Source organism: Silene latifolia, chromosome 1 (assembly GCF_048544455.1).
Source record: "Silene latifolia isolate original U9 population chromosome 1, ASM4854445v1, whole genome shotgun sequence".
Lineage (NCBI taxonomy): Eukaryota > Viridiplantae > Streptophyta > Magnoliopsida > Caryophyllales > Caryophyllaceae > Silene > Silene latifolia.
The window spans coordinates 37899075-37918906 of NC_133526.1; the positions used below are offsets into that span (position 1 = coordinate 37899075).

The 19832-nt window shown below is 37.9% G+C and overlaps 1 protein-coding gene across 3 annotated transcripts; it reads right to left on the minus strand.

Annotated features, from left to right (window-relative positions):
- Window positions 1–4404: 4404 nt before the first annotated feature.
- Window positions 4405–18987, minus strand: LOC141603843 (phospholipid--sterol O-acyltransferase). 3 transcript variants are annotated; one of them, XM_074422928.1, is made up of 16 exons: window positions 18670–18987; window positions 16359–16494; window positions 15775–15919; window positions 15151–15320; window positions 14991–15067; window positions 13051–13264; window positions 12787–12958; window positions 10877–10976; window positions 9895–9989; window positions 8685–8736; window positions 8479–8550; window positions 7359–7527; window positions 6009–6113; window positions 5843–5927; window positions 5290–5382; window positions 4405–4888 (listed from the first exon to the last, which is right to left on the minus strand). In XM_074422928.1, exons 1-15 carry the CDS (start codon window positions 18895–18897, stop codon window positions 5301–5303), a joined length of 1902 nt encoding a protein of 633 aa, XP_074279029.1. In that variant the 5' UTR covers window positions 18898–18987; the 3' UTR covers window positions 4405–4888; window positions 5290–5300. The 3 variants fall into 3 exon arrangements, with proteins under 3 accessions (XP_074279029.1, XP_074279030.1, XP_074279031.1); XM_074422929.1 differs by lacking the exon at window positions 4405–4888 and adding an exon at window positions 5147–5171; XM_074422930.1 differs by lacking the exons at window positions 4405–4888; window positions 5290–5382; window positions 5843–5927 and having other exon boundaries at window positions 6017–6113; window positions 7345–7527.
- Between the last annotated feature and the right edge of the window lie 845 nt (window positions 18988–19832).

Sequence of the window (19832 nt, forward strand, 5' to 3'; positions counted from 1 at the left end):
ACACAAGTTAGCAACTTCTTCTTCTGACTCGTCGTCATCCTCTGTTTCGAGATCTCCCCAGCAAGACGCAATCAACACTTGTTTAAACTCCTTCTTAGTCTTGTCACGTTGAGCTTTGTCTTTGATTTTGTCCCATGTGGGACAGTCTTTAATCATATGTCCGGATTCTCCGCACTTGAAGCATCCTCTATTCGCGAACGTGTTCTTAAACTCAGAAGTTTTCTTGTTTGGCGTCTTACCTTTTGAATTAGACGATTTTGTTTGCTTACTTCGAAACACTCTCTTATTTATTCGTCTAGCAAACAAAACGGTTTCCTCTTCAAGGTCTTCACCTTCAACATCATCCTTTGCAGAAGCTTGAAGAGCCAGATTATTCTTCGTAATACTGGGCTCGGCCTCATCGTCATCCAGGACGAGTTCATGAGCCATTAGAGCTCCAATAAGTTCTGCATAGGGCAATGATGAGAGATCCCTACACTCTTCCATGACTGTAACCTTAGGGCGCCATTTCTTGGTGAGACTTCTTAGAAATTTTCTAGCTATATCCTCTGAGCTATAAGTTCTACCAAGATTTTTCAGCTCGTTGATTATCGTTGAGAAGCGCGCCGACATACTATCGAGTGATTCATTCTTTTCCATTTTGAAAAGTTCATACTTTTGAATCGATGAAGTCAATGCGGTACTTCCTAACGGCTGACGTCCCTTCATAGGCTAACTCGAGTCCATCCCATATCTCCTTGGCCGAAGAGCAAGATGAAAAACGATCGAACTCAGTCGATACCATGCCGTTTTGTAATAAACTAATGGCTTTTGAGTTTTTCTCTGCCTTCTTGAAGTCGGCCTCGACATAGTCTTCCTCTTTCTTTTCATAGCTAGTGCCTTCAGTCGTACCAACAAGAATTTTATGAGGACCATTCTTGATGATCGTCCAGCACTCCCAATCGTGTCCTTTGATGTAGTGTGTCATCATGTTCTTCCAAAGACTATAATTCTTCCCATCGAAGATAGGACATTTTAAGTACTTGGAATCCATTGCACACGTGTAAAAATAAACAGCGGAAAAATAAAAAGTAAAAGGATAGAAGGATCTAACTCTAGCGGTTAGGCAATCAAGAGCACGAGGCTCTGATACCAATTGAAGAGTCTATCCAAGGGCAAATACTTAAGAGGGGGGGGGGGGTGAATTGAGTATTTGAAAAACTATTGCCCACTTTTTATTTCTATGACTATAAAATTAATTACTTAAAGTTTATTGATTAAACTTTAACTAATCAATTAATCAGAGTAAGCGAAACGTAAAGGAAAACACGAAAGTAAAACGTACGAAAGAGAGAAAGAGACACACGGGATTTTGAAGTGGTTCAGCCTCACAAGTCGAAGCCTACGTCCACTATTCTCGATTAATAAATTTAGTACCTTTCTCCGGATTACAAATTTATCAACCCACTCGCATGACTAACTCTAATCATGACTCAACTTGAATATCACTCGATATTCGGTTTGCACTATCTTAAGTTACTAAGAAAGTAGTTTGATTGCCCTTCTAAGAGTTCACACAATTGAACGAGTAAGAGGCGAATCTAAACACTATTATCTCGTAACGTAACTTGAAGAATGATAAGAATATGAAGCACGACTTTTTGTTTGTCAAAACAAAACAATTTTAAAACTCTTTAAAATAATAAACACAGATTGTTTGCATAAGGATTTTGATTCTCAAAAAAGTCATCTTGAAATGAAGAACGAACATGAGTATTTATAGTAGAGATAGGAACTAGGGTTTGGTCGAAAAACCCTAGATCTAGCCATGTAGATCATGGCTTAGAAAGAAAGAAATAAATCTTTCTAATATTATTTAATCCACAAGATAATTTAATTAAGTAAATAAGATAAACTAGAATCTTATTTAATCTTAATTAAATCAAAAGATAATCTTGTTAAGTAAATAAATCTATCACAAATATTCTTCAAGATAATAAATTATCTTGTTAGAATATAGGATAAGATAGTTTACTTGTCCAAGGAGTTAACCATAAGAGGCACAAAACCCTAGAAGGCCGAAACCCTAGGAGGCACGGTTCCCAAGGAGCCGAAACCCTAGGCGGCGCAGAACCCTAGGTCGTCCAAAACTCACTTGGCCCAATTGTGGATTAGGTCAAATGTTTCCGTAAACCCTAGGTAGCATGACGACTATAACATCGCTTTACTAACCAATAAGGAAACGTAAACAATTCATTTAAGTGACCAATAATATATTTATATTATCTCTATTATATATACTAATGTTTTATAAAAAGTATTTTATAAAAACTTATTCGTAGATAAGATTTTGTGAAAATCGTGCCGACTAATTACGCCCAAAGTTATAGCACACAAGCTATAACCCCAAGCTTGTCAAGTGTAAAGTTATAGTCAACGGCTATAACTTCAACTTTCCAATACCATTCTTTAAGTACCGTTACTTGATGGACATCCTAATACTAACTAATCTTCCCGGAGATCTTCGATAGTAGGTAGTCTCTTCCGTGATCGTAAGCTCTTCATCTTGGAGCTTCTTTATAGACTTGATCAAGTCTTTGCTTAAATGATCATCAGCTTGAAACTTGTTACGGTTCCACTGACGCATTAAGAATTTCTTCAATGATATAGTCCAAGCCTTCTATATCATGTCTTCTAATCAATGCTTGATATTCTTCACAAATCAGATGATACTTGCTTGAGATCGTTTCGTAAGTCTTCACTTGTTCTTGTCAAAGTTATAGTAATCTCGCTATAACTCTGCTTGTATGTAACTTGACTATTCTGTGAAGGACTTAACAAACCTTTACGAGCAAGAGTATTTAAAGCACATAATATTTATACTTGTCATTATCAAAACATAAGCATATGACCACATGGTCCAACAACCTCATCCAACCCAACTTAGACCAACCCGTTCACACCTCAAACGGACCCCAACTCCACCACAGACCCACTCCACTCCAGTCAAGACCAAGACAGAATCATAACAACAACCGAGGCAGACAAAAAAACAACCCGCAACACCAAAGAAACAAAACCTCCAACGATGGCCACCAGCGCACCTCCAACGAAAACCCAACAATACCACCAAAGCACTTACATGAAACCACACAGATGAACAAAGACCCAGGCAGAAAGCAAAAAACACGCAAAAGGATCATAGACACTCCAACGAAACCCGTTTCACCAAGCATCACCTCCCAGGACCACCGTAAACCAAGCAAACAAGCCAAGCAAAGAACAACACAGATCGACACAAGTGGAAGAGGAAAAGGGACCGATAGGTGGGGGAAATGGGGGGATTACCAAATCAGACCCTAATCACGCCCACAAAGAGCAAAAGTGAAGCGGACGGATGAGCTATACAACCTATACTCATCAACACAAACGGACACACAAAAAACCAAAGCCAAACCAGAAATGGGGGGAATGGGGGGATCACTCCTGGGTTGAGACCAAAAGAAAAGACGGTGACAGGACGAGGGAACGACAGGGCGGGATCGACAGTGAACCAAGACCCAAGCCCGATGGGAAGAACCCATCCCAAAAGACCGAAAAAACCGAAACAAACCTGGGAAACCACCAAACCGAGGGTGGGGAAAGAAGCCCAGGGACCGGGGGACACACCTCGGAGGCACGTGCAAGACCAACGAAACAAAGATAAACGAAAACGAAGGGGAGAAGGCTGACCACCGAGCAAACCACCACAAGCGCCACCCACTAACACCCAAAGCTGCCCCGGAACATGAAAACACCAATGATCCGCCGAAAAGTCCGAAAGAAATGGGAAAAATGATGTAGAGTGATAAAAAAAAACAATGAGACGGTCGTTCGCCGGAGATGGGCCCAGCGATGGTCCGGAGATGGGCCCAGTGATGGTCCTATCTCCGGCGAAAGGTTAACATTCGATGGGAGGATTGAGTGAGGAAGGAGGAGGCGGCGGCGGCGGCTCAACAATAATTAGGTTTTATTTGGGGGTTTTTTGAGAGAGAAAAAGGGTGTGTTTTTTAGAGAGAGAATGGAATTACCATTGTTTTTTTTACATCTATACATTCATTCACACTATGTTAGAGGACTTTTACCGAAAATGTCTTAACCTAATGATTTTTTTTTTGGTACGATCTTAACCTAATGATTGAGATTGAGGTATCGTGAGTTCAGGACAATAGGTCACGACTTACTAGTTCGAATTTCGAATCTCTTTCTCCCCTATATCGTACTGGCTTTGCGTCTCTTTTGACACCCAAAACTATGTTAGAAGACTATTAAGAAAGATTTATGGAAATGACATGAATGAACCGAGTATCTATCAAACTGCTCCTATAAGAGTAACAGGTGTTTGGTTATTATTACAAAAATGGGTGAATAAATAATTCTCATGAATTTGCATGTGGATGTGCAAAATTATGGTATAAATGATTCTTCATTTACTGTTTTTCCTAGTTCTAATAATCAATACTCCGTATGACTGAGCAGTCATACAGTTAATTTGTAGGAACATCTTTGCAATTGTCAAAAATATGACGAGTTTTAAGTGAAATTATTGAACAAAAATGAATGCACATATAATTGTTCTGTTTGTAGCTCTAGAGCAACTACACAAAATTGGCAAGCGAAGTATTGCTACGAAATTAAGTTCCTTCAGCCTTTTACATGAACCTCAACGAAGTAGCCACCAAAGAGTTTGCTGGCTCAGCAAAGTACAGAAAAATGGCACCCTCACCTCTAAATCACAAGCCGACGACTTCCATCACCCACCCTCCTAAGATAGCTTGTGTTTGCCATGACTGTCAACTATTACTTGCCAGAAAATCCAGCTGCTATCCATGCAGTTCAACAACAGTTCATTTTCCTGATAACTATTTCACTGTTTCATTCATCCAGAAAAAAAAGGGGATTTACTATGATAAATTGGTAAAGTTGAATCCCAGGTGGAGGAAAAACAAAGTATCTTCCAGTCCTTTCAACATAATCGTAATTCGTGACCATGGAGATTTAGACTTGGACCTTTTCAAGAATTTCAGAAGTAATTTGGCAAAAAATTGTAATCATGTTGTTGTGGAACGACACAGCAAGGGAAAGTGTGAATTTGCCAAAAAAATCATAACTATAAATTTCGCCATAGTCGGCTAACTCGGCTTTACCATAACCTGTCAACAAAGTCTTGCGTGAAACCGTTGTATGCGTACAACTATGTTATTAACCCATTTAAGTTCTACAATGAAGGGAAAATGTAGAACTTAGTTGAAGTCACAATTGAGGGAATACCTTTCTGGATTCTACAGATAATGTAAAAGGAGAACTTCTGAAGAATTTTTAACTCTACAGCTCTGTCCTAGGTGAACGTCGCCAAAACCATATCTGCATTATAAGTGGAAGAGAAAAGGGTATAATGACTGTAAAACTCGAAAAAAGAGTCATTCATCATCCAAGCACATCCGATTTAACTCAGACTCGAGTACAAGTGTCGACCATAGGGACTCTGTCCTAAATGATCATATATGGATGGGCGGGGTTGCCTCTTTAAAAACAGTGTTTTATTATTAAGTAAGAAATATTTAAAAGTTTTAAAGTGGAATCGGAAAATCTTAGTCACATCGAGTTTAAAGTCGTCATAAATTATTCTAAAGTGTGTTCATACAAGAGACTCCTCCTCTACATTGCTCCTCTTTTGTCTCGGGTAGAAGTTTTGAGGTTCAAACGTCAAACCCATATCTTTGAGTGTAGTGTTGGACACAGGTATTACCCCAAAGTAAAGGGTCAAAGTAACATAGAGTTCAACAAGAAAAGAAGAGGTTCTCTCTAAAGGACAGGAATATACCTATATTCACAATATTCAGGCCATGCACAACGAGCCTTTCCATAATCCCAGTAACAATCATCATCTCTTAAAGGTCCTCGCTTGGCTGTTGTCAATGGACATACAAATTAAGGATAGTATACTCGGCGTGCCTGAGAAACTTGCTTGACAAAGAAAACAAAAAGACCTTTGGTGACAAACTTTAATTTTGCATCAGGATGAATATCATGCCACATTTCAAGCCATAGCTCGCGCATTACAACTGGGGACCTGACCATATTCCTGTGATTTACTGCATGACAACAATGTCAACTTATGAACAGTCTCATGTAATGCTGCTTTCTAGATAGACAAAGAAACGTACAGCTGTACTCTGAGCAAAGACAAGGCCTGGACTCTTATTTCACAATATTTGAGTTAGTGCGAGAAGCATAGCGAACATGGACAAATTTGCTTCATTTAATTTACCTTCAGACATTCAAAATGCCATCATTTATGTCCAATTTACCATGCAAAGTCCAAAGGCAGGAAAAAGAAGGGGAGGAGGATATCAAACAATTCAGCTGAGACACCTTCAAGCTTTCGTTTACTCTGTATGTTACTTTTCTTTGGCAGCGAGAATAAGACAAAATGGCAATTGGAGGAGGTTTGAATGAGTGGCTTGTTTTCTAAACAACTTCTTGGATACAAAATGAGAAGGAAAAGTGAAGGGGAGGGGAAACGGAAGGGAAGGCGATTGGAGCAACGGAACTTCCTCTCCAAATCTATCCCATGTTGGAGGGATTTTAACTAAGCTTGGAGGAGGAATGGATCCCCCACTTCCTCATACCTAACTTGCTAACCAACAAGTGATTTTGTCCCCCTCTGTTTTCCTTTCCTCCAAATCCTTCCATCCAAACGATGCCTAAGACTTCACCTTGAAGTCTTGAACACTAGGCTAAACTCTCATCACTACCCAGAAATGTCCAAAGTATTGGTTTCTGGATGGAAAACCAAGCAAGTTACTTTAAGTTGTTAAACTATGAGACCTTTAGGAATTTAAACTTTAGTATTTCAGACGTATAGGCGCACATGAAAAAAATAGCTGAATTGCAAGTAATTTCATGCAAAAGCTGTGCTCAGTCTATGAGAATCAATTATCATAATAACCAACAACATTACCCCAGAGGTCCCTAGACCCTAGTGCCTTATAAGGCTCCTGCCAATGGGATGGATGATAGGCTTCTGTCAAATGTACATAGCCATACCCCAGTGTTGGGCTAGGAGAGGCTGTTATCGGATGACCGATAATGAAAAGTACGTCATGAATTGCTTCTACCAACTGGCAGCTCCTATTACCAGAAGTGCACATAGTTTAGGGAGCCATTTTGCTTTATACTCTCATATTCCAAAGTCAAAGAATAAAGAATCGATGATCATAATAAACCTACAAAATTGTAATTAAGGCTACTAATCGATTGGAGTGGAAGGGAGATTAAGAAGTACTTGCTTTTCTAGAACATGAAATGATGAAAGCATTGTACCAGGGATTTCATACATTTGTCAAGCTCCCATACAGCTGTCCTCCTTCCAGGAATGCTCTCGGAATCTTCATAATATGTTATGTATTTAACTTTGGATGACTTTGTCATGTTAGGAACAATGTCAGCACCATGTTGGTGAATTACATTTAGCTCAACCTGTACATCTGTTCCATCATGCTCTGCCTACAACAACGAAGCACCAACGGAGAAATCAGACTCTTATAATGGAACCATTGACAGTGCGTAGTGTGCTGGCATCAGTTGCACTAATGCAGGTAAAAAAGAGTTACAAAACCTCCACAATTGGGCCTTTGTCAATGAGCTGATAATGAAATGAGGTGGATGGGTGCAATAGCTCTCAAACACAATTTTCAAAAGAAATGTTCAAATATAATCATACTATTCCCAATGGTTTATTTGGATTGGAAGTAATTGTGAAGACAGTAATGAAGGTTAAAACAAAGGAGAAAATGAGGGAAGTGATGTTGGTAACGGTTAGATAAATGGGGGTAATTAAGAGGACTTCTGCGTTTGGTATACATAAGACTTGAATCAAAATGAATCTTGAAGTCCCAAGCGCTTTTCTCATGACACGGTAGACATCTGTTAAGGGTCAACTGGAAACATCTACGTTTTTGCAGGAGCTCTGGAACCATTGGGTTACACTTTAAAATTGAACAGGGCAAAAAAATGTAGTCTAATTATGATTCTTCTTTAGCTCAACAAGTAACTCAATTAACTAATTAGCTTAATACATGACGTGGTTTTGTCGCAAATTATTAGCAAATACAACAACAACAACAACAACATCAGAGCCTTAATCCCAAAATGAATTGGGGTCGGCTGACATGAATCATCCTTTAGAACCGTCCATGGGTGAACGCACACCTCAAAATGTGGAAAAAAAAAATAGAAAAGGGAAAAATGAAAAACAAAAGGGAGAGCGAAACATAATACAAAGTCAAGGCAAATTATTAGCAAATGAATCAAAGTATTAGGCTGCCTTGCACAGCACTCTCTTTCTACCAACGACCAAACAAACAAATGTTTCTGAATCTTCTCAGATAAGCTTGTACAATAACAACACCAGCAACAGATAAAAAATTAGCCTGCAACTAATTAAAGAGCTTCTACCTGAGGAGTCCTAGTTATGTTGACAGTAGATCCCAGCCAATTTTTGCACCAAGAAAGGGAATGATAAGATACCTATCACAAATCCTAAGAGTTAGTATTCACCAAGACTTAAAAGAATAAAAGGGGACATGCCACCATTAAAACAAGATTAACCATGCATATACTTGAAATTGGGAATAGAAAAGGAGAACATTTCAGAGTCATACAGTCTCGTCTCCACTTGTTGCTCCTGGGTTTCCTTCAACAAGATTCCCCGACCTACATCATAATGAGATTTACCTCACTAAGTGCTATAGAAGTGAAAGTGAAGTAACAAATAGCTATAGTGATCAAAATGCTGCTATTGGTGAAGAGCATGAGAAAATTTATGCAAGCAATTGGGTGGAAGTCGGTGTGAAACGAATTGCTATTGTGATTCAAATCCTTCACTTTGCATTAGAACCGAACATATTTAGTTATTTACTAGTTGGTACTTGGCAATTTTCTTAAATATCTTATATGCATTTGGATTTATTAAAGCTGGAGATCGACTACAACAAGGAGAGGCAGTCGCCTATTCACATGAATGAAATTACATAGAACACTTTCTTTTACTTCTAACAATACAAATTATTCATGCAAAGAGCATAAAAAAAATTGGACAGAAGAGAAGTGAAAGCTACAGAAAGACATAGTTCAGAAAAATAAAAGGAATTACAGAATAAGAGAACATAGCATGGATAACACAAGTGCAGTACCCCAGATAGGACAAAATGTAAGCTGCCACAACCAGAATGGCAAGGCAAACAATAGAAACCTTTTAGAAAGATATGTACTAGAAACATTCTTGATATGGTGTTCACTTATTTTTTTCAGAAGTAATTTCTGGCCTTGAAAACAGTAGCATTAACCATATAATATTACGACAGATATGTAGACCTTACAAGCTAAGAGAGAAAAGCACGACATTTTTGAATGTTTATTTCAGCTTGATTGACCAATGGAAACTCCTTTGTCAACTTGCTTGATAAAATAGCATCCATCTCATCCTTAGTATTCAACCCCCTCACTCGGAATCTAATTTCTTATCAGCACTAACTATTTGGTGATGAACTCCTTATCACTTAAATGACTTCCTAGTTATTAGCCGTATTAAATTTTCTTAATTTGCACTCATCGAATGAGTATCCAGGATCTCCATATACTTTATCCTCGATGCAACTCTGTAAGCAAATGACGCTTTATCAATTTTGGTCTGAATGTAGAATCCTTACAAGGGATATGAAAATACTATATAAAGTGTCCACGATGACAAGGGGAGAATCACAAAGAAAGGAACAAAACTGAGGAATTCATTGAAAAAAATTGTGCCAAGCTGAAATATCAAAACATATGATCCAGATAAGCTGACAAGACGAAAAGGAATGTGTCACTAACCTCGAATACAAGGATCCTTCAATCTCATAGATAACATCAGTTATGATCCAATTGTCAGGATAAGGCTTTCCGCTGGGGGCAAAATAGTAACCAACCTGTTTTGCAATTGCCAAGATGCCAGAGCTGTCATTCACCAGACATGTTTATAAGCTATATGTAGATGGTTGACAACAAAAGGGGACAAACATTTGAAATATACCAATAAACTATAAATCTTCCAACATATTCATCCAGTTATTCCCGTACAACACAAGTCATATTTTTGGTAACGAAGAACATCTCTCATTAGCAGCCTAGGGCGATACACCTTTGAGAGACCAAACCCCGAGAGATACGCGACAGCACGGTAAGCCGGTACTCTCTTTTAACAGACCCCGAAGGTCACCGTGCAATAACCGCATACTGCTCATGCAGGGAGTCGTCCCCGGGACCTCGCAATTCATGCCATTGCATGCTTTGAGGGTGACCCACGCTCCACTGCAGTCACAGCACTTGGTTAACACAAGTCATATTATATCTCATAAAAAGATGTACAATTGATTGTTTACTAGCCAAATGACCAAGAAGAAGGAAAAATTGAATGACTAGCTTTGAAAACCTTATGTGATTGTTGAAATCACTGTGGAATCCCTCTAGACTATTAGTCTATTTGTTGACCAAATTAATCACCAACATGGATGCAGGATTCAAGATCTTTACAACTGCATGAAGTAGTTATTATAAATGAATAGTTTAATTATACAGGATACTTTATATATGACTTACTGCAGGCATATTCTTCCCTTATGCCTCTTAGGTGGGAGGCACCCAACTCATAGTGATCCACTGCATTATGTACAAGATAATAAAAAAGCAACTTACGTACAGATTTGAGTTTTACCTAATAACACTTCATAATATGCAAAGTGCGCCAAATGCCCCAATTCAATACAAACAGATTACTAAAAGAACAAAAGTGGCTCAAACTTTACAAGTTATGTACCTCTGTTTTTGAATCTACTCCATAAATACAGAAAACATTTTTCAGAGGTGGCCTGTCCCAAGGAGTAAGTGGATTTAGAACAGGATCACCATGGTATAACCTGAAACAACAGGCAATGAAAGGTATACTAACTTCAGTCTATAAAGTTGAATTACAATCCTCGGGCTGCCTTTCTCAACTACAAAAAATACCCGGAGGTAAAAATTATCAATTCATTGGCTACACCTTTCCATATTCACAATAAACTTGGAAATGATTCATTAGTTAGTTTTAGTCCTTTTTTTGGTTGCCAGAAACTACGTTATTTTAATTGAAAGAATACATAATTACTATCAAATAATCAACAAGCATAAAAATCAAAGAGTCAGATACGTTACAATGCTACTAGAGCTACAAATAAAATAAATCTTTCTTATATATTCCTTTGGATCCAAGAGTGTATGGTGATGGCAAGAGTACTATGGAGGGAAATGATACATGTGGATTATGGCATTGATTTTTACTTTTTTTTTTTAGTATCTGCTGTCATTTAAACTACTTTTCTTTTTATTTAAATTTTGTAAAATTATTATATGCTTACTTTTGAGATTTCTCAAACGTTTTACCTAAATACTTCTTAGATAATCATGCTTGTTTACTTTTAAGATTTTCTCAAACATTAATTTTTACTTCCATTAAAAATTATTGTTACTAATTTATGCTTCGTATTTTATAACTAAATTTTAAATTTGTTTTTATAAAAGAAACCAAGTTTTTGATTTTCATACCTATAGGTTTATCTTGACTTTTGTTTTTTCTGTTTCAATTCTCATTTGCTTTTCACGTTTCTCTTTCTATCTCTTTGCATTTTGAGGCGCGTGATGACCCAAGGACGGCTCTAAAGGATGATTCATGTCACCCGACCCCAAAGCATTTAAATATGCTCACTATACAAAGAGCTTACTAATTAAGAAAAGTTACCAACTCCTACCTTCTATATGCCACTTTATCAAAATCATACCTTTGATATCCTTTTTTCCTGCAAAATTCCTACTTTTTGAGACATATTTAACCTGAATGCCGGCCTTAAGTGACTTCTAGCTAAAATTAATATATGAACGAACCAAGTTGTCCCTACAACTTTCCCTCTTATCCAACCTTAGCTCTCAATTAACCATATTCCCTTGGATCGAGGTGAAATACTGAAATATAACCCTCAATCCCTAAATAACATCATTTTCATCCTCATTCTCAGTTATTCCAAGGATGAAATTGTTGAAATCTACATGAGGTAAACAACTACCCATTTTCTTCAGATTCTGTAAATAGAATATGAACCCTAAGTTAATATTTTGGCTTGCCCGTATCGGCTATCTATTGCTCAATTAACCCGTTTAACCGTTATTGGTTTGAAATTTGGAGTACCCAACCGTCATAGCAATATAATGTGCTACTGTATTACCTCTCTTCTGACATGAACACACCTATTTCATTTTCTTTAGATTCTTATGTTTAACAAAAGAACCTGATTCTTTGATTTCATTCATCCAATAACGGCATTACCAAGGGGAAAAAGTTCACGGTTAATAATTTCATATCATTCTCCTGTTATTATGAATTAATCCTAATTTGGTAATAGAATTTACAATCCAGAATTGCCAAAGTGTTACAGCCTTTTTTAGCCTAACAGTTTGTAAAGGATTATCTAAATCCTAATCACTAACATCATAAAAAAAACAACTGTTAAATCAGCCTTTCAACTCGAAAAGGAAAATTGGAAAAACTTTTATAAAGACAAAAGAAAATAGTAGGTTCCAGCATCGGTCATAACTTTATGATACTCGCCATTCTTTGTTTTCATAAATGAACAGCAACAAAAAAACAGCACCACAATAACATTCACAGTAACAAAAGGCTGATAGAGATCTTACTTTTGCAACTGATACTGAAGCCTTTTGCTATCTGGATCATAGTCCTCTATTGCTTTAAAGAAAGTTCCGTCTGATATCTCCCGAGCAGAGAATGATAACTGCGTAGGAAAACCACATTCCATGCTGGCATTTGGCTCCATGACGTCCAAAACAGATGGATAAGCCTCTGTGCCTAATTACATGATACACAAACAAATTCAATTAAATTTGTACAGTACTCACTTAAAGGCCTTCTTGGACAAAGTGAAGAAATAGAAGTCTAACTCCGAATAGAAGGAATTTCAATGTTGATTAAATTTGTAGGCCATCCGGAATAGTTTCTCCTGAACTCTTCTTCTTCGCAGTCATATGCATGATAAGTTTCTTTGCTTTTCTCAGAAAAATGCTTCGAGTATTTGTTATCCGCTCTACAATATCTTGAAAATGGCAACATCCACAGCGTTGATCCAAATGAATTGAACATTAAACGAGCGGTTCCCTAAACAGTAGTAATAAGCACAGTGAAGTAAGAGTGCAATTGGGAACAGTTTATCAGCAAAAACACACTATTATCATTGCGCCCGTGCTTTTTTAAGAGAATCCCACTTAAAGTGGCATAAAGGGATTGGACATAATAAAATTATCAAACTAGTCAGCATAAAAAAGCTTGGGCATCTTACAAGCTTATAACGGGAAGGAAAAAGAATGAAAATATTTCTTAAAATGTATTTACGAACAGAATAGTCTCCCTCGCGCATCTGGGATGCTATCAGTACTAGTTGATGGCACAGTCTCACGTGGGTAGCCATGATGAAGAATAGCTTCAACATTTAATCACAAGTTATTTCCTTTGGCACTAGGCAATATGCATCTTGAGTCAGGTTGTGGGAAAACCTTAAACCCCCAGCCACATTCCTTAAAAGCAAGACAAGAAGAGTGACTTTTCATTGGCCGAAGAGTCTGACATAAAGATCCTACATATTAGTAATTTACGGAAATTTCCCATGGTACCCCTTAATTTTGTCAGATTTCTCATGGTACTCCTGTTTTTAAGAATCTGCCTATGGTATCCTTGAGGTTTCTTTTTTGTGCCCATGGTACCCCCTAATGTAACGGTCGTTAAATGGAGGTTAAGTTTTGATGATGTGACAATAAATTAGTAATTAAAAATTACGGAAATTTCTCGTGGTACCCCTTAATTTTGTCATATTTCCCATGGTAACCCTGCTTTTCATTTTTATTTCATATTTATTAATAATTTTTAATTACTAATTCATTGCCACATCATCAAAATTTAACGGTCATTTAACTGTCGTTACATTATGGGGGTACCATGGGCACAAAAATGGAACCTCAAGGGTATCATAGGCAGATTCTTAAAAGCAGGGATACCACGGGAAATCTGACAAAATTAAGGGGTACCATGGAAAATTTCCGTAATTTTTATTTATTTATTTGAATAACAAGGGAACCCATAGCCGTTGTCTTTTTACCAGGTGCGTATAGGTAGACCCGTCAAAACTGACTCAACCCGATAAAGTTGACCGAAAATGACCCGAAGAGAGCCGACCCGAAATGAACCAAGCGACCCAATCTTATGCGACCCGAAAGTGCCCTGATAAATTGCTAACACAGAAATGGCCCGATCCGAAGTGACATGACCCGGACCCGGCCCGAACGACCCATTTGTCAGGTCTACGTAAAGGGTAAACCCTCGGGCATCCGTATCACTAGGTCAAATAGTAGCCATGGGGGTCAAAATTTATCTAATTTTGAAAGGTCCTTACAGGAAAATATTGTGCGGGTATGTAAAAAATCATTATATTGCCTACTACACCATGTATTGGTTGATATGTGGAACAATGAGTACCCCCAAACTCCATGCGTGATCTCACCTATATAAGATTTCTGGATTTTAACTAGGAGGAAAGATCAAAAGGATAATTGCTTTGATATTTGTGCAGTTGTGCTAATGTTAGCTGTCTCGGTGGATCTAGATGAGACATTTTCTGTGTGATTTGGATTTAACATTTTGGGTATAATAGTTCTGAACTTAAGCTGGACAAAGGACGAGTTTTAAGAACTAAAAGTGAATGGCTATTGCAGTTTGAGAAACAAATTGTACACAATGTAGAGCCAACATGTGGATATATAAGCTGTTTACATATATAATAAAGCAGTGTACCAAAAAAAACATAGATAATACAACAGGAGGAGAAACAAACCTCGGAAACTGGAAGGCCAGAGGTGCTTCCAGAAAGTGTAGCTTTGACAGTTTCAGATGCACCAAGAAGTGGGGCTCCTGAAGAAAGACCATTTACGTAACATATGTGCACAACCGTGAGACCAGAACTGCTTAGAGATGAATGGTTAAAGTCACCATACCAACGGCAAAATATGCATGAATGTGTTTATCCAGCCAATTCATATATTCTTTTGGAGCTATCTCAAGCTTCAACCACTCTAGAAAGTATCGGAAAACGTTGTTTCCAAGAGAATGAGCAAATACGACCGAGGGACCCCCGCGAAGTTTGTGGGCAGTTTCGAAAGTCAGCCTGAACGAAAAATTAAAAGAACACGGTAAAAAAAATAGATCAACTTTGAGATTCGTACAAATGGTAAAGTATGTCAGCCATAAACCCATAACGAAAACTCATGCATTTCAATCGGTTGCCGTGGTTGAATCCCATATGAACTGATCACATTTATAAATAGAGATGGGATCATAGATCATGTTTATAATCTAACGAGTAAGAAAATGAAAGAGGAATGTGCTAGAAGTTACTCCCTGCAAAGTGATACACAGTTTGTAGGGCAAAAGATTGGTTCCAAAACAGGTATTTGCATCTTAATTATCACACATAACACATACACGTGTGTATACTATTTGCACTACAGGGACACAATAAGAAGGAAACATCGAAATTGGCCTATACGGCTATACATACAAGAAAAATAATTACTAACACAAAACGGTGTATGCAGAAAGATAGAGGGAAATATGCTAACTTGAGTTTGTGGAAATAAAGATCTCGTTCCTCAAGTTTTGAAGGTGATAATCTCCAATCATAAGGAACAGCAATGATTGCGTTGGCCTCTATACCAAATTCAATGCACCACTTGACCCATTCTTTCCAAACAGAAGAGAGAGGACCTGAGTACACCAATATGCACCCAATAAACTATATATACATAATATACTACACCAACATCATTGACTGAAAATGAAGATAACTTCAAAACGCTGCATACTTAGAAACTATATAGCATATTTCAGAACTGAAGACCAGTGTTTTTGTAGTTATGTTCAATTGACTGAGCCCATAAATTACTTTAGATTTTATATTGCCTATCTTATTGCTTATAAGAAACGATAAATTGTGTTAGCCAATCAGTAATTCACGTCCAAAAACTTTATTCATGAAAAAGCTGTGCCTACGACAGGGACCAATTATCTTTCAGCGGTTATCTTGTTACATCATCAAGATGCACAGCTCTCTTGAATACAAGTTTAACATCATGTATAAACGAGAGGAAAAAGAGAGAGAAATTATTAAAAAGAATAGTATCTTAAGAACATGAGGACGGCATACCTGTTATGTAACCAGGATCGAGTTCTGTTATAGCAGAGAGTCCACTATCAGGTCTTGACTTGCATTCGGGGTGGTCTGTCTGGTTGTAAGAGTCTAGCATAATGCATTTGAGCCAACAGTTCACAGCAGAAAGAAGCTAACAAAGAACATCAAAATATCAGATCAACCCTCTAATTAAAATCTTTCAACCCCGCTAGTTACAGTTAAGGATGTTAAATTTGTCGGTGACAAAGTTAGTACCTATGAGCACACAATTCATAAACATAGAAAGGAACAAACCTAAAATAATTCTGAAAATAACTTGCTACTGAATACTTCTATAAGACAGATTACCAACAACAACAACAACAACAACAACAACAACAGAGCCTTAATCCCAAAATGATTTAGGGTCGGCTGACATGAATCATCCTTTCGAACCGTCCATGGGTGAGCGCACGCCTCAAAAAGCGAATAAAAAAGGGAAAAACAAAAACAAAAAGGAAGGACGAAAATGTAATGGAAAGTCAAGGTAAACTTAGGGGTTTTAAAATCGAATTCCGGATTTCTTTTATAAAAACTTAAAATTTAAATCGAGAGAAAAGATTTAAACGATTTTTAAAAACCGAAATAAAATTAAGGATCCGAAATGAACCAAGTAAAATCTATAAGAAAGTGGTTGGTAAAAAAGTGTAATAAAGGAGAGAAGAAAATAATAATTTAATTTCTTTAAATTAAATAAAAAACACTAAATATGTCAAAAAAAACATCAAAACTAAAAATCCACATGTATCCTTTTCCTCCATTGTGCCCTCTCCGTCACCATACTCTCCTCAAGCCCCAGAAATCTCATATCGTGCTCTATCACTCTCAACCATGTCTATCTCGGTCTTGGTCTTCCTCTACCTCTAGGGACCTTTTCTGTTCTCCAAGTCTCCAGCCTCCTAACTGGTGCGTCCATAGGTCTCCTTCTCACATGGCCAAACCATCTTAGTCGGTTTTCCATCATCTTGTCCTCTATTGGCGCCACTTTTACCTTTTCCCTGATCACCTCATTCCTTAACCGATCTTTCCTTGTATGTCCGCACATCCACCTCAACATGCGCATCTCCGCCACACTCATCTTTTGAATGTGACAATGTTTCACGCCCAACACTCGGAACCGTAAAGTAAGGCGGGCCTAATTGCCGTGCTATAGAATTTTCCCTTTAATCTTTGGGGCATATCTTTATCGCATAGAAACCCTGATGCACTCTTCCATTTCATCCATCCCGCTTTAATTTTGTGAGCCACATCTCCGTCTAACTCCCCATCTTTTTGAATAATAGATCTTAGATATCTGAAGAAATCCGACCCCTCAACAACATTCCCATCGAAAATAATACTCCCCGCCTCTGTCGATCTCAACCCCGCCACCTTAGTGAACTGACACCTCAAATACTCAGTCTTACTCCTGCTCAGCCTAAACCCACGGGTCTCTAAAGTCTGCCTCCACAATTCCAACTTTCTCTCCACCCCCTCTTTTGTCTCATCAATCAACACAATATCATCAGCAAACATCATAAGACAGATTACGAGATCACAATAATTTAAGCTTGCTAGGGATAAGGGTGATTGGTAAAGAAGTAATAGAGCTCAAATAAGAAGAAAACGGGGGAAAGTGGTGGTAGCGAACAGCGGAAATGAGAAAGAAAGGGCAATAATAATTCCAGAACGAAAGTCATAGGCACCCACCTCCCTCGTAGGCTAACGCATTACCCCCATTTGGAAGTACAAGTTACCCTATCACCCACCCCTTTCTCCCCCTTCCATCATCCTGATGACAATTATCCGTCCTAAGCAAGCCCTGAGTAGACAACTACTTGAATCCACGGTACAATGCTAGCTAGGAAAATATAAGAATTGCTACGGCTGCATCATAATTTTGCCTAACCGGTACAAATATCACAAAATAGACTCGTAAATAAGCACTCCATCAAGCAAGACCAAAAGGAACGTCCCATTATGCTAACAAAAGACAACAATAACCCATTAAACTATATCCATTCAAGCTCAAGTCTTGAAAACGAAACGCATTGTAACAATTTAACTTACAGGCCACCCATAAGTCAGTCATATGGCCATGGCACAATATCAGCTCCAGCAAAATAATCATGATACACACACTCACTATGAGACTACTTCCTACGTCTCAATCATTTGTTTACCGTACCAAGGCAAAATAAAAATAAACATGCATAATATTAACTTCTCAACCATTTGTTTACCTTTGATTAAAAGGAAGGTAAACAAATGAGCAAGACGGAACGAGTGAGAAAGATAAGAAAAGGACCTTAGTAGTATCAAGCCAGACTAAATCAAGGGGATTAAAATCAAGAGGAGAATAAGGGCAATCAAGAATAGACCAAGCTCTCAATTGTGTAGATGCAAATCCTGGTATTATAATTCCAGATAACTTTGAATAATCTCCTTTGAATTCTCCTCCACCATCAACTTGATTAACTCCTACAATTAATAATAATATTATTGACAATACTAACGGTATCATTATGCTTCGCATTTTCTGGGTTAAATTAGTTACTCGTCTAATGTAACAATGTGCGATTCATTTTTAGGAAGTTTTGTAGTAATTGAGGCTGAGGAGTTGCGGAAAGTCAGTACGCATTGAAAAGTCACTTTTCAAGAGTTTTTGTTTCCCACGTGGGTTCACAGAATTGGGTTTTGGAGATCAAGCACGGGTTTTGCTCACGTCGGATTCTCGAGTTAATCCAGTGTAAAGGTCACGGGTTTGAATTCTCTCTCTCATATATTATATTGGACTTGTACCTTAGTTGACACCAAAATGGTTGGAGAAGCTAAACATAGCGAAGATTTTGACCAACAAGTTGCTTTTGAAGCGATAGTTATATCGGTTAAGGTTGGACGAGGATGCAAATTTAATTGGCATGTAAATATGTTCAATAGATTATTAGATGAGTTAAATAAAATCAAGGTAAAGTGTGAGGAGGAAGATAAGACGTTATTACTCCTCAATTTTCTCCCGGGAAACATATGAAACTTATGTGGATATTATTTTGTGCAGAAAAGATACCATCACAATGGAGCGAGCACGAGCAGCATTATTGTCCTTTGATGCGAGGAAGAAGGACAAGTGTGGTACTGAGTGACAATACGGGTACAGTTGCAGTTGCTCGGGATGGGAGAGGTCGATCGTTTGACATGGAGGGTGAATCGAAGCATAGCATGTCTCGATCCATGAACGCTTCTAATAATGATGTAGAAGCGTTCCAAGCGTGGTGACCTTGGACATATTAGGCGGTTATGTCCTAAGAAATGCGAGAATGAAGAAAACAAGGTCGACGCCAACTTGGTTTCCGGTGAAGGAAGTAGTTGTTGTTTCCTTACCCGCGATGATCGGTCACGGATGTGAACGACGTGTCTTCCAAGGAAGAATGAATATTATATTCTGATTGTGTCAATAACCATGTATGCACC

Coding starts and splice junctions, on each gene's coding strand:
- LOC141603843 (XM_074422928.1), bottom strand. CDS start 18,897: ATGCGAAGCATAATGATACCGTTAGTATTGTCAATAATATTATTATTA. Junction 15,920..16,358: donor CGATCCTGGTTACATAACAG/GTATGCCGTCCT, acceptor TGGTGTACTCAG/GTCCTCTCTCTTCTGTTTGG. Junction 8,551..8,684: donor CAACAAGTGGAGACGAGACT/GTATGACTCTGA, acceptor GATTTGTGATAG/GTATCTTATCATTCCCTTTC.